At 53.5% G+C, this 14,372-nt stretch overlaps 1 protein-coding gene across 6 annotated transcripts in view; it reads right to left on the bottom strand.

The window, feature by feature from the left end:
- SLC43A2 (solute carrier family 43 member 2) overlaps positions 1-8,802 on the bottom strand; it is a 43,887-nt gene extending 35,085 nt beyond the window's left edge. For 2 of the 6 annotated variants that reach the window (XM_032320343.1, XM_032320346.1), the window contains exons 1-2: positions 8,675-8,793; positions 7,611-7,820 (exon numbers count right to left, since the gene is read on the bottom strand). In XM_032320343.1, coding sequence (XP_032176234.1) covers positions 7,611-7,770 — 160 coding nt within the window. In that variant the 5' untranslated portion in view covers positions 7,771-7,820; positions 8,675-8,793. Of the gene's footprint in view, positions 1-7,376; positions 7,492-7,610; positions 7,821-8,205; positions 8,328-8,674 lie in introns of those variants that run through there. The other 4 variants (XM_032320341.1, XM_032320342.1, XM_032320345.1 and 1 more) reach the window with 4 other exon arrangements.
- Between the last annotated feature and the right edge of the window lie 5,570 nt (positions 8,803-14,372).

Here is a 14,372-nt window from a genome sequence, read left to right as displayed (position 1 = left end):
AGTCCACCCAGCCCCAAGAGGGTGAGACATAGGGAGGAAGAAGTGCTGTGGCAGCTGCAGGAGGGAGGGTGGAGCACAGGCCGGAAGGCGGCAGGGGAAGCCTCCCCTCTCAGGGGCCCAGCTAGTTAAAGATGCTGACTAATCCTTCCAGAGAGGAGCAGCCTCTGATTAGATGCGAGGTCACACTGGGAGAGGCGAGGAAACACCTCTCTACTGATAACTGCCCCCTTCCCGATTGCGGCCCTCTGGCGCCAGGGCCGTAAAGCTGAGGTCGGCAAAGGCCTGCCCAGGCCTCCCAGGGCTGCCCCAAGGTCACGGAGAAGGATGCACTTAGGATGAATCATGCTATGTATGCCAGCCTCTCACCTATAGCCCCTGCGGGGGGCACATCGATTGAGGGGGAGGGGCCAGAATCTGGCCTCTGGGTTTCAATTTTGGTACCTCTACTTCCTACTTGGATAACCTTGGAAAAATGACTTAATATCATTCTACCTGTTTCTTTATTTGCAAAATGGCACAATACGGTAGTTGTATCTACCTCTTAGAGTCAGGGGGAAGATACATGAGGAACTCCGAACAACACTCTAGAGCTTACACGGACATAGAAAGTGCTCGATAAACAACAGCTATGAGCTGCTATTATTATCACTATTATGGGAGGCCTGGGATGGTGTAACTGGCCAGCAGTGGAGCTGGACAAAGGCACTGGGCGCAGGCTCCCACAACGGTCTGTGTGTACCATGACTTTGTATCTCATCTCCCATTGGGCTGGCGGCCCACGTCTCCAGCACCTCACCCAGGTCCTGGGGTGCAGCAGGTGTTTACCAAATGAATGAAAACGATGGGAGTACTGCAGTTGGATCACCGTGGCCAAGAGGATACAGACAAAAGAAAGGAAACAGGAAGTATGAAACCAAGGAGAAGACAGAGGGGATTTAAGGAGATGAAAAGCACAAGGTCAACCTTCTGAAACCACAGAAATGAAACCTAACAAGCCAGATTCTCTCTCCACCGCCAAACCCTGCCCCTCTGTCTCCTCAGAGAGGCCCCACTACGCTGACAGCACAAACACAGACCAGCAGGATCATCGCAGTCCATGAGCATCCAGGTCAGAAGCCCCACATGCATTGCCCTAGCCGGGGCCCGGAGCTGCTCGTGCACAGAGGCATAGCTTCTGCAAAGGCGGCGCTGCCTCCGAGGCCGGCGCTGGTTTCAGTGGACGGCTCGCAGCCAGCAGCAACAGGAACTGCACGTGAAGTGGGAGGACAGGGCCTCCACACCGCAACAGCCATTTCCCGGTTGGTGTGCAGATACGAGCAAAGCAGCATACAGCCGTCACAGAGGGAACAAGGGGTGGAGAAGGCGCCTCGGGGTCTGGGATCGCTGGCTTGCGAACCCTGACTGTGGCCGCTCGGGGTCTGGGACCACACTAAAGAACACAGGAGAACTCAGGGCTTGGAGGACTCTGGGTCTGCGGCTGCAAGCAGAGACAGCCAGAGCTAGACAGGTAGCCAACGGAGCCAGGAAGCACTGTCTCTGAGTAGAGGCCCCAGGGTGCCTGCCCCCGGTTTTCCCAGAGCTGGACCCATAAACCCAAGACTGTACTTGCCACAAGAGAGAAGATAAATCCCAAGGCAATGTACTCAAGGCAGTCTCCCTGCTTTGCTGTAAGTGGGGATGGTGGTGGAAACATCTTGAATTTAGAAAGAACTAGACAGGGGAGCTCCTAAGGAGAGAGGCAGGAGTGGAGGGAAGGGTATCTGTCCCCATCTTTTTTTTCCCCCTAAAGACTTTATTTATTTATTTGACAGACAGAAAGAGAGAGCGCAAAAGCAGGGGGAGCAGCAGAGGCAGAAGCAGGCTCCCCACTGAGCAGGGAGTCCAATGCAGGGCTCCACCCCAAAGCCCTGGGATCATGACCTGAGCCGAAGGCAAATAAATGCTCAACCTACTGAGCCACCCAGGCACCCCTGTCCCCCATCTTTCATCCTGGAGCCACTACACACAGGAAAAGAGACTTACACATTTTGGGCCACCAGCTTTAACTCTTTTTTTTTTTTTTTTTTTAATTTTATTTGTCAGATAGGGCGAGCACAAGCCGGGGGAGCAGCAAACAGAGGGAGAAACAGGTTCCCCACTCCCGGCAACCCCTCAATGAGCAAGAAGCCCTAAGCAGGACTCAATCCCAGGACCCTGAGCCAAATGAAGGCGGACATTCAGTGGACTGAGCCACCCAGGCATCTCCAGCTCTCTCTCTTTAAAAAAAAATCCCTGCCAACTGGGCTGCCTGACCCTTGCACTCCTGCCTCTAGGCAGTGATGTCCAGCAACAGATAAGCCCAGGATAGGGAGTCTCAGTGGCCTCTCTTGTCTGCCCGCGAAGCAACGCAAGAGAGTCCCTTGCTCCCAGAGGAGAGTAAGTCTTTGGTGAGCCCAGCTTTGTGGGCAGTAAACAGCCCACATGAATAATCAGAGATCCGACAGATGCCCAAACACAGCCACGCCCAGGCTGTTCCGCTCCCTCTGCTCCCACCTGGGCCACTGTGGGCCAGAAGAGACACAAACAGATAAGCACCAAAGAAGTGTCAAGCCCCAGGGTGCCCCTCCGCTCCCAGCCTAGCCTGTTCCCACACCTAACCTGCACCTGTTTATCAAACAGATGCCTCTCAGTTGGGCGGCCAGAGTGACCTGGCCCAGTCCGGCCGGGGAAGGTAAACTAAGAGGACAGGCAAGGAATTGGTGTGGCCAGAGTGTGCCGAATCACTGTGAGGCTGCTGAGGGGCCGGGAAGAGAGAACAATGCCTGCACTGTTCAGCCCTCCTTGCAGCAGACTAACACACAATCCGTACACTGAAAGCAGGGGACAAAAGGGGGTGCTATGACCCCACTTGGGCTCCCTTGGCATCCCTGGGTCAAGGAGGGGGTTCCCCCCACCCCAGAGAAACAAAGGGAATGGCTACATGATACTTAAAGGAACAAGGAGGCACTGGGCTGGAGGCTCCTCGAATTCCTGAGCAGGCCCCTTTTCTGACTGCTTACTGCCTGCCCCCACACCCGGGATGCAGGCCCCTGGACCTCCCTGATGATGGTCCCTGCCCCAGGATCTCCTGTCTCTTTCCTAAATCCTTAGTCTATCCGGCAACAGGAAGCAGTATCTCAGTCCAACAGGGGGATGTAGATGAGAGGTCAGCCTCAGACACAGAGCAAACACAAGGCAGGACACAGACAGTCAGAGGGCCATCCTGGGTAGGCCATAGCCTAGCCTCTACTTGTGGCTGTGTGTGCTGGCCACTTATTCTGTGGCCTTCGTTCCATGTCGCTTAGTGCTCTCACTCCCCGCCCACCTTCCACAACAGGACACCGGAGGCTTTGGAGCAGCCATGGTGCTTGTCTGACGTCTCATAGACAGCAACTTATGGAGAAGCTGGACCTGAGTCCAGGCTGCTGGCCCTCAGAGTTCCTGCTTTTAGCCTTTAGGCTCTGCTGATGCTGTACTACCTGGGTCCAAGGCTTTCCAAGAGAATATGCTGAAGGGACAGAGACAGCACAGACAGCCCCAGGTGGCCCTTAAGGACACCCAGTGTGAAGGGGACTGACCCCAAGATTCTCCCTGAGAGTCAGCCCAAGCTGGACAGAATCTTAATGCAACACCACGAAGACAGGTGGGGCCCACGGATGTGGGAGAGGGAAAGTGGGTCATGAAATGGGACGAAGAAAGGCAGGGTTGGGAGGAAAGGCTGAGGGCTCCAGCTCCTTTCTCTGACACATTGTGAGGCCACGGATGCCAGCATTCAGACCTTCTCATCCATTGCTACAGAATGTTTGTTTTTTTAAATCCCAAATAAAGTGGGGTGGAAAGGGGAGTAGGGAGAGCAGGGGGAGTGGAAACAGTCACATTCATAGCAATACAAGTCAAAGGGTGGGCTTTCAAAAGCTATTAAAAGCCAGCAGCCTAGAGGCACCTGCGTGGCTCAGTGGGTTGCCTCAGCCTTTGGCTCTGGTTGTGATCCCAGGGTTCTGGGATCGAGCCCCGCATCAAGCTCTCTGTTCAGCAGGGAGAGCCTGCTTCCTCCTCTCTCTGCCTGCCTCTCTGCCTACCTGTGATCCCTGTCTGTCAAATAAATAAATAAAATCTTAAAAAAAAAAAAGCCAGCAGCCTTTGCACGAGGAGGAGACCATTAAAAGAGAACCTCCAAGCAGCAGGTCTCCTGTCAACCTCTGCCACCTCAGCCCACCTGCGGGGCCCCCGGCCCATCTCTGCTTCCCTGGTGGACAGCGGCCCCTCTGCCCTCTCAGGGCCCGGGGGACCAGCTTCCTGCTTTGTTTCATGAGGGGTACAGCTCCGCTGCCACCACGGGCAGCGAGACTGCAGTGGTGAAGGGAACACAACTCGGGTCTGCCTTGGTGTCCACGAATGAGCTAGACCGTGACTTCCTTGGGCAGAGACGGCAACTCCCACCCATGCCCCATGCCCAGTTTGTGGCAATACTGCAACAATTCCTAAGAGTCTAACAGGTGAATCTGATTGTCGCCCTCCTCTGCCCCTGTCACTTCTTCCTGCCTTGAGAATAAAATAATCCAACTTCCCCACGTGGCCTCCTAGGCCATGTGGGCCCTAGCCACCTCCCACTTCTTCTTGCCCCCCTCCCCTCCCGACTCACCCCTCATTGCCCTCCCCGCTTCCCCCTAAACCTCAGAGAGGCCCTCCCACCCAAGTCGAACTGGATCCCCACTGCTGTTCTCCTTCCTGGCCCCCTGCTCTCACTGCAGTCTGGACCTCCTCTTGGAAGCATATGGTCTGTGGGTTTGATGCTGGTGAACTACAGACTCCCTGAGGGCCAGGACTGCTCTACACTCCCCAGCACAACACCTCAATGCTTACTGGACATGTGGGTTAGATGAAGAGGAGATTAACAGCTCCCTGACCTGACCCTGTCCAAGCGGGCCATCAGATGACAGAGAAAATGAAGAAAGAGGTCAAGAGCGGGGAGGTATGGCGGTCATCCTGAGGCCAAAAGGACACGCGTCTGGGAAAGCCCTGGACTTCCTGGGCTAGGAAGCCAGACAGCAGCCCAGCCACACCAGGGGGGCTGGGGAGGCAAAGCCCAAATGCTGGGCACAGGTCCTTAACAATCTCATATGGTGAGAAAGGCAAAAAGATCTGAGAGGCAGCAGAGAAACAGGCTCACTCGTCCTCCCAACTCACCACACTGCAACCCAACAACATGTGTCCAGGGCCAGATTCTGGCTGGCGTCCCGAGAATGAGTTCTGAGAACGTTTCAACAGGTTTAGGCAAATTTTCTTGAGAGAAAAACCCAAAAGCCAAGGTCCTATAAGCGACAAAAAGCTGACAAATTGGCATCTCAAGCAGCGGCAGACCAGTCAGCTTTTCACAAGTCTAACACAATAAACTCCATAAATGGCCCCACTGCTTCTCGGTAAGTCAGCCATCCACCAAGTTTAAACATATTAGGCCTAAGCAGAAACCTTGACCCTATATGCTCCAGGCACTCCCAGGGAGGCAAGGCCTGGAGGAGACTCCTGGCTCCAAAAGGCGACAGGCTACTTGGGACTCCAAGAATCGAGGAGCAGGGAGGCCAGAGAGATAAGCTGTGTGGAATCAGCGGGGCTGCTGGTCCAGGATGCTGGATCAGCAGGCTTTCCAGGTAGTCAGAAAAAAAAAACAAAATCAAAGGCAGGGGCAAAGGCACAGGATAAGAAGTTGATGTTCAACTGCCACCCTGACCCTTCACCTTCACTTTGGTTTATAGGAGGGACGGGGTCGAGCCTCTCACCGGCTTCAACACCAGCTCAGCATTGTGTTGGCAGTCTCTGCAACTCCTCCCACTTTAAATGGAGGAAGAAGCCAAGGTCGAGGCAGGAATGAAGTGACCAGCCCCAGTGTTGCCAGTACCATAAAATACATTAAGTCAGTGGACAAGCTCAGAAAAGAAACCTAGAATCTGGCCTTCTACAGTAGGATCCTTTCCCTCCCACATTCCCCCCCCAAAAAATCAACCACAACAGTCCCTCAGTCTGGATGAGACGCTAAAAGCTTCACCTGGAAATGAGGTTTCTCTCTGTTTTTAAGACCCTCGATACAGCCTGAAAGAATCCATCAAAGAGGGAGGCAGGAAGGGTCATGATCTAAAACAGAGGAGAGAGGGAGGGAGAGGAGGAGCCAAGCACTTCAACCTGCTCCTTCCAGAGTCATTAATCTGTTAACATCTCTTGGGCAAAGCAGAAAGCTTGTTCAAGGAACAAGGTCTGAGTGACCCTCCCATCTCCCTAGATTTCTTGCTGATGTGTGGAAAGGTCTGCCAAGAACCCTTGGGCTATTAGGAAATATTTCTGAGTAGCTAAAGGCTAAAGGTTATAAATTTTATACTCTCTACCCTCCCCCAGGTGACCTCTGCATCCCCTTCGTTTCTCCTGCCCCTAACCTGCCCAGCAGAGCTTCCCTAGAAACTGAAACACTCAGAAATCTCCTGGGACTACCAAGAAAGGGAAACAAGGACTCTACATGGGGTTATAGGTAGCATGAGCTGGTCCAAAGCTTTCTCTTCCCCCCAATTTAGAACGCTAACAAGAAAAGGCATGCCAGTGCTGTGATTCAGAGGGTCAAACTCTAACTGTCTCCCTCTAAGGGGACTTGTGCAGGAGCTGGCTGACGAAGGCAATGGAAGAGACATTATGGAGTTCAGCTATTAGGTAGCCACTGCTGGGGATAGCAGAGGGCAGAGGGAAACATTTCTTATAAAGTTACCTAGGAAAGGGGTAGGAGGGTAGAGGTGGGGAGACACTTGGGTCTCACTGTTCAGCTGAATCTACTAATCTACAACAATTAGGAGCCTTGGATGGGGTCAGGGGGTGTGAAGGTAGGAGTGGGGGTTAGATTTCTTATAGACAAGCATCCTCAACCTGCATTCAGCAAAACCAATGGTGTGGCAAAGAGAGACAACAGAACAAGTGTTATTTCCCTAAATACCCCCTTTGCCTCCCTCCACAATGGCAGGCAGATAGAAGGCCACTGGGATGTTCTCACAGCCTGTGGGAGGAAATGTCCTTTGGAAAATCATAAAGCAGCAAAAAATAGACAAGAAATTGTAGCTGACAGGCCCTTAAGAGACTCCATAACGGCCTGACTAAAACATCTAGATTCCAGATGAAGCTTCAGTGGGGTGGAGGCCAAGCCACTTCCTCTCTCTTTCTGCACCCCAGCCACTGAGTCAGGAGTTCCTCTTTCTCACAGTCAGGCAGCAACATATTTAGTGCAAGGCAAGTGATGTGCTATGCACTAGAAGGAGAGGAGTCCAGCAAATGTTCCTTAAGGCAGGAGGAAAAACACCCTGGACTTAGGGGGGTTCTGGCTCTACCGCAGTCCTTGGGCAAGCCAGAAGATGGGCCTGGGCCTCGATTTCTTCATCCACAAAACAGCCAATGACACGTATCCAGCAGAGAGGGCTGAGCGAGGATCAAACGGGGCTTCTGCTAAACCGGGAGGTGATGCTCACCGAGGTGGTACTGCTGGCAGATCTTTCACTACCGTCTCGCCCCCTCCCAAAGCTCCCACTCGGGGAACCACCCCCAGCCCGAGCCGCCCGTCTCACCTGGCTCAGTACACAGGTACGAGTAAAAGCCCTCCGACTTGAGCATGATGAGCAGCGAGCCCCAGCCCAGGAGGACTGCCGAGAAGAGGAGGTTTTCCAGCACTGCTGTGCAGGCCATCCACCAGCGGCGCCGATGGGCTGTGGCCAGGGTGGGCGCCATGGCGCGGCGCGGAGGCCCGGCTCCGGCTTCGGCTCCGGTTCGGCGGCCACCTGCACACAGACCTCGGCGTCAGCGGCCGGCGCTGCCCAGCCTGTGCGGCCAACCCGGGCCGCTGCCCCAGCGCGGGGGCTTGTCACCGCTCCGCGGCCCAGGCGGTAGGGGCGAGCAGCGAAGGAAGCCCCAGCCCGGCCTGGGTCCTGGGCCAGCCTGTCCGCGGCTGGCTCGTGCGTCCGCCCTCAGCTCCGGGACAGCGGTCCCGGCCCGGCGGGGAGACCTCTCCCTCGGCGGGTTCCGAGGTAACCTGAGGCAGGGAAACAAGGAGGGACTAAGACATGCTCAGGGGCGTGGAATTAATCGGGCTCTCTGCAGGTCTGACACAGCTTGGGGACCGGTAGGAGAGGGACCTTACGTCCGGATACCTGGGCAAGGTCATACCTGGAGGGCTGCCACTCCCTGGGACCCTGACAGGAGCCCTCCCGCCCGCGCTGGAGACCCTTCCTCAGAGCTAGTTCCTTCAACCACAAGATCAGCGAACGGCGTCCGGAACGGCCCGCCCCCGACCCGCTCATTGGCCTGACGGCTAGAAACTGCGGCGCCATTGGCCGCTGTCTAGGTCGCTAGGCGCTGCGGCCACGCGAACCCCGCATGGGAAAGGCGAAGCCGGTTCAAACCGGCGGCGCGAGCCACCTGCGCGACCCCCAACCAGGGCTGTTTCCTCGGCATTAAGGCTGTTCCCATGGAAGCGGACCCCCATCTCTCCATCTCCTAGCTGCCTCCTCTTTTCGTCATCTCTTCCCTGGCGGCTCCTCATCGGTCACATGTTGTCTCCCTACACCCCTATTCGAGCGCCTTCTGTCCTCCTAGCACCTATGCCCAGGACCTAGATCCCCAAGATCCAGCTCACCAGGTTCCCAGCAGCGTGTATCGGGCCCGGCCGGCGCCTTTTCTGTCTCCTTTTATTCCAGCGCTTTTATTCCAACCCAAGATGAAAACACTGCCGCACGCTGATTGGCTGAGTCGGGGCTGGAAACAAGCATTGACCAATCAGCAGCCACCCGCCCGCCCCGCGACGAGCAGAAGCCGGTTCCGGCCGGACTCCGAGACAAACAAGAGAGCTAGGGGGGGCCGGGGGGCAGCGGTGGGTCCTGCCTCTCCTCTGCTGCTTTTAACTGGAGTCACTGCCGGGCTGGGAATCCCCGGGGGCATTGCCCCAACGACTCTCAGAACCTCACTCTGAAGCCCTACCTGGGTCAGGCTCCCCGGGTCGATGATCCAGTAACCCCCGGACTGCGTGCCTGTCTCCCTCTCACACCCAGCTGGGCTTCTGCACTCCCATTCTTCTCCGGCCCGCTTGTGGAGTCCTCAGCTTCCCCTCTGACCTGGGCATCATGTCCCGATGCTCTGGCTCCGTGGGGGTCGTTCCGCTTCTGCCGCCTCCGCTGCTTCTCCCACACAACGCTGCCATCCCCGGCTGGTGTGTTCTGATTCCTCGTTCGCCTGTCCCCAGTGCACTCCATCCAGGCGCTGTCTGCTCATCCCGGATCCCCGGACTCCTGCCCAGGCGTGGTGTGCCTCTACCCTGCTCTGCTGATTTCACGGATTCTCTCTCTTGGGTGCCATTTGCCCGGTCTCTGGAAGATGGCCTTGGGGGATCCGTAGGTGGGAGTTTGGGGCTTGTCTGTACCCTAGGACGGTCTGCTCCCATCCACACCCCCCCCCCCGCCTCCTGCTGTCCTTGGTCCCCTTGGGGATCCTTACTCAAAGTTGACCATCCAATCTCCATTGTCTTGCACCACCTCCACCAGCTCACGTCCCATTCCTGGACGTCAACTTCAAGGGCCCTCTCTGCTTGGTGACGCGGCGGGCAGTGCCTCCGGGAGAGCGTGTGGAGTCGGGAGGGTTCGGTACCCAATGTGATCAGAGCGCTGGACCTGCCCCCAGGATGGCTTGGGCAGCGGGATAGAGCCCGGGCACTGGGTAGGTTCGGCAGCCCAGATGCGTATCCCTGATCAGAGTGGCTAGCCCGATCTTACTAGACCCTCGGTCTATCCCAGATTCAGCTAGGTCTCCCTGGCACGCTCTGGGAGCCTCAGCAGCCTCTTATCTCACGTCCCCGCATCCAAGTGCGCCCTCTGCCGCCGTGAACCCGCTACTGGCAACTGTCGCTCTCGCCAGCAAGAACGACCCGCAAACGTGATGAGGAGCAAACTTCTTTATTAGGGTTTCTATTAGCGTCTCTACTACTACTATTACTACTACTTCTACTTCTACTATTACTTCTACTTCTACTTCTACTACTCTCTCAAGCAAGTTCTGGCAATATATACATGTAGGCGGTCCAGCCCAGTTATCTAGTCACTGCCCTGTGCACTCAGTCTCCTCGTGAACCCTTATGTAACCATAGAGGGCTCTATTGTTCTCAAGCAGTAATCATGCATTTCTCTCTTGGCTCCTGGTGCTGTTCATGCATCAGCCACGAGCGCACCCATACCCTACCAAGCCAATCATTCTCACTACCTTAATCTTCAGGCATTTTCGTCTACGTGACTCCTTGCATCTGCTGGATGGCTCTCCACAGCTCCCCCTTTTTTATTTGTTTACATGGCAGGGATCGTGCCTGTCTTAGGTTGCCAATCCTCAGCACACATGCTTACCCGTCATCGGGTATTCCCCCTGGTCGAAGAGCCCCTGTCTTAGGTTGCTATGGTGAGGGATCAGTCTTACCCGTCTCTGGCTACCGATCCAGCATACTAAGCCATATTTGGGGGGAGGTACCAGCCTCCACAGCCATCATGGCTTAGACCAAAGCCCGTTGCTATAGCTGCTGTTGTCGCGCAATTCTACAGATGCATTTTAGAAGGAGTACTTGAGCCAGAATCATCAACATGATCAGGGCTCTTATGCCTGCCCAGGTTTTGAGGAATGAGACTGATTGTTATGACATACTAACCCAATTGCTGACGGAGCCAAGAGATACTTGAGTGGCATTCAAGGTGGTACTTTGAGCCTATTGCGAGTGATTAACTGGTGGTTACATACGATAGCTTTTACCTTATAAACTTCTGCGAGTATAATTTTAAGTGCATAAGGCAGGAGGCACATGAAAAGAACAATTACCACTAGTACCCCTATAATTGTTACTACAACATACCATGCGTGCGTCAGGGAAGGGAAGTGAGAGAATAAAGAGCTCACAAAGCTTTAAGCGTCAGTAACAAACATGAGTTAGGGTGAGAAGATTGCACTCTATGCTGAGCCATTTGAAGAAGGGCTTGAAGCTGGGCAGTCTCTTGTCTCGGCCACAGTTGAATTGACTCCGCCTTCACGGGGACAGGTTGCAGGACGGTCGTCGTTGCTATCATCATCATTAGCAGCATCCTCCACAGGTTCCACGCCGGCACCCAGAGTGGAGCAGGCGCATCCTGTGGGAAAACACAAAGGGAACCTCGGTGCCATCTAAGCACCGGGTCGGGTTTGGATATTTGGCCTTGCAAGTCTCCTGCCCCTCTCAGAGTCTTCCAAGCCCTGAGGGTCGCCGTGGCTATCTGTTGATACACCGCAGGGGGGTATGTACTCTGCACTTGGGCCCCGAGGTATGGCCCCGTGCCTGTCAGCATTTTTAAATTCCATTGCGGGTTATCTGCGGCTGCATTTCTCCGTGCCGTGTCCAGACAATTGTCCTGATTTTGGATTTTCCATTCTAGATATTGTCCTCCACTTAATACCGCCCTGGTCAGGTTGGCCCAATCCTCGGGAGCGAGGTAGAGTGCTCCCAGTGACTCCACAAGGGAGACCGTAAAGGCTGCTTGGGGCCCATAGCTGCTAACTGCCTCCTTAAGTTGCTTCACCAACTTAAAATCTAGTGGCTGGTGGTACCTCTGATGATTCTGATCTTCTAACACTGGAAAAAAACCTTTCCCCGGGCCAAGGACCTCTCTCCAATTCTCCGCGGCGCAGCCCGAACAATAGCACGTCTTGGTGCAGCTGGGCTTATAAGGTGGGGGCCACTCATGGGGTGGCGCTGTGGGGCTAGAATGCGGAAGCGGCGTAACTTTCGATTGTGCCACAACTGCGGCTTCCGCCCCTGCTCTCAGCTGCGCCATTACTTCTCCCTGCATTCTTAACTCTCCTAATACCTTTTGCAATTCCGCCTCTTTATCCTCAAGTCGTTGCCTCATGGCTTCCAAATCTGTCTGGAGACCGGGAGATTCCTCCTTCTTGTTGTTTGCCTCTATCTTTCCTAGCTCCTGCAACTCGCTTTCTGACATCCCTTCTGAGCTTTCGCTTTTAAGGTCAGAGTCTCGGGAGGAGCCCTTACGGGATTCTTCTTTCACTTGCTCAAAAACTTTCCCTCCCTGTAGTACTGCTCGCTGCAGGGGCTCTCGGGGGGAATGCAAACATACTTTCACCAGGGACCACACGGCGAGAGTCCCCGGGGATGTAGAGGGACAGAGTTTTAAGTCCTCGCCCAGGTGTTCCCATTGTGGCACATTTAGGAGCCCTTCTTCTATAAACCAGGGGGCAATCTCTGCTACTTCTTTTAAAAAGGCTCGGGCTGTTTTTGCCTTTAAGGGGGTACCGTTCATCTTGAGAACGTCTTTTAGGGGATCTTCCATTCTACGTCTACTAAGCTCGTTCCCCATCCTGAGGAAACTTTCACTTGTATTGTCCTAATCCTAGGAACTTTCCCTGTCACTCACTAGACAGAAATAGGTGCACTCCTTACCTTATCGTTGCTCTATCTCAATCTCCGTTTTGCGATGCAGACAGTTTCCCGGGTTTCGGCACCAGTTGTCGCTCTCGCCAGCAAGAACGACCCGCAAACGTGATGAGGAGCAAACTTCTTTATTAGGGTTTCTATTAGCGTCTCTACTACTACTATTACTACTACTTCTACTTCTACTATTACTTCTACTTCTACTTCTACTACTCTCTCAAGCAAGTTCTGGCAATATATACATGTAGGCGGTCCAGCCCAGTTATCTAGTCACTGCCCTGTGCACTCAGTCTCCTCGTGAACCCTTATGTAACCATAGAGGGCTCTATTGTTCTCAAGCAGTAATCATGCATTTCTCTCTTGGCTCCTGGTGCTGTTCATGCATCAGCCACGAGCGCACCCATACCCTACCAAGCCAATCATTCTCACTACCTTAATCTTCAGGCATTTTCGTCTACGTGACTCCTTGCATCTGCTGGATGGCTCTCCACAGGCAACCTTGCTTACACCTCGCCCCGCGCTGTGGGCTTGGGGGATCCTGGCTGGTTACTTATTCTGTTACCCACCCCGCAGAATCTCACCCACTCATTTGGGACTGCCACTGGATAAACTTCAGTACCCCCCCCCCCCTCCTTAGAGCCACCTGCCAGAGGAGCGTTTCCAGGCAGCTGTTCCATACACATCTCTGAACTGTTTCAAATACATCTCTAAAATATTTCACTTTAGGAGCACCTGGATGGTGAGGTGAAGCCTCCAACTCTTGTTTTCTGCTCTGGTTGTGATCTCATGTGTGGTGGGATGGAACCGCGCCTGGGGCTCCCAGCTCAGTGGGGAGTCAGCCTGAGATTCTCTCCCTCTGCCCCTGCACATGCTCTCCTGCTCTCCTCTCCCTCTCTCTCAAATAAATAAATCTTTTAAAAAAAAAATAACTCACTTTCTACCGCCCAAAACTGTCCGTCTCATTCTTTCTCAAATAATAGCACCACTACCTACCGAAATTAGATACCGTGAACCATCTTTTCAATAAATATTTGAAATTTGTCTTAAATTCTCCATTATTCTCCTTCTCCTTCACCCCACCCCACCCCACCAACACAGCCAAATATTTATCTAATTTGCCCATCTGTATCCCTAGGACTGCAACTGCTCTTCATTCAGCCTCTGTTCTCAGCTTCTCAAATACATTTCTTCACCCAACCCCATCCCAGTGAGCTGTGGGAAAGGTAAATCTGACCTTAGTAAATTTGACCTCTGCTCAATCCTTCAGAAACTCTCTACCATTTGTCCTGTAGGATAAAGTTCAAGTTCTCTAGCCTAACCCACACAGGCTCCTCCCTATTGGTCTCTTCCTCCACTTAGAGGCTGGTTGACTGGCCAGATCATAGGTGCTTCAATCACATGGAATTGCTTGTGGTTCCTGCAGGTGCTGCACTCTTGCCTCTGGCCTTCAAAGATAGACTCTTCTTGGATAGCACCTCCTTCAAGAAGCCTTCCCTAACCACTCCCCAAAATATCCTTTACTATCTTTGTCCACTGATTGCACGGTTTTGTATTTTTTTTTTTATAGTGCACTGTTTCATCTGTTTGTCCCTCCCTTTTCCCACTGACTATGAACAAATATTTGGGGGCAAAAACTATGTATTACTCAACTTTGTTTACCAGCGCTTAACACAGAAGCCCAAACAAAGCAGGTGCACAAAATTGGGCTTGTTGAGTGAAAACATGAACAAATGAAAAGGGATGGAAGTTATCAGCTTCTTGGGACAAAGGATTCAAATCTGGGAGAATATGGTGATGCAAATAGTAATTACCCTTTTTTGAGAACTAAAAATTTCCTAGGTGCTTTATGTAGTTTCTGTAATTTAATCCCCACAACAGCTCTGGG

This window comes from Mustela erminea, chromosome 18 (genome assembly GCF_009829155.1).
Source record: "Mustela erminea isolate mMusErm1 chromosome 18, mMusErm1.Pri, whole genome shotgun sequence".
NCBI lineage: Eukaryota > Metazoa > Chordata > Mammalia > Carnivora > Mustelidae > Mustela > Mustela erminea.
This window is presented reverse-complemented; position numbering and strand designations above follow the sequence as displayed.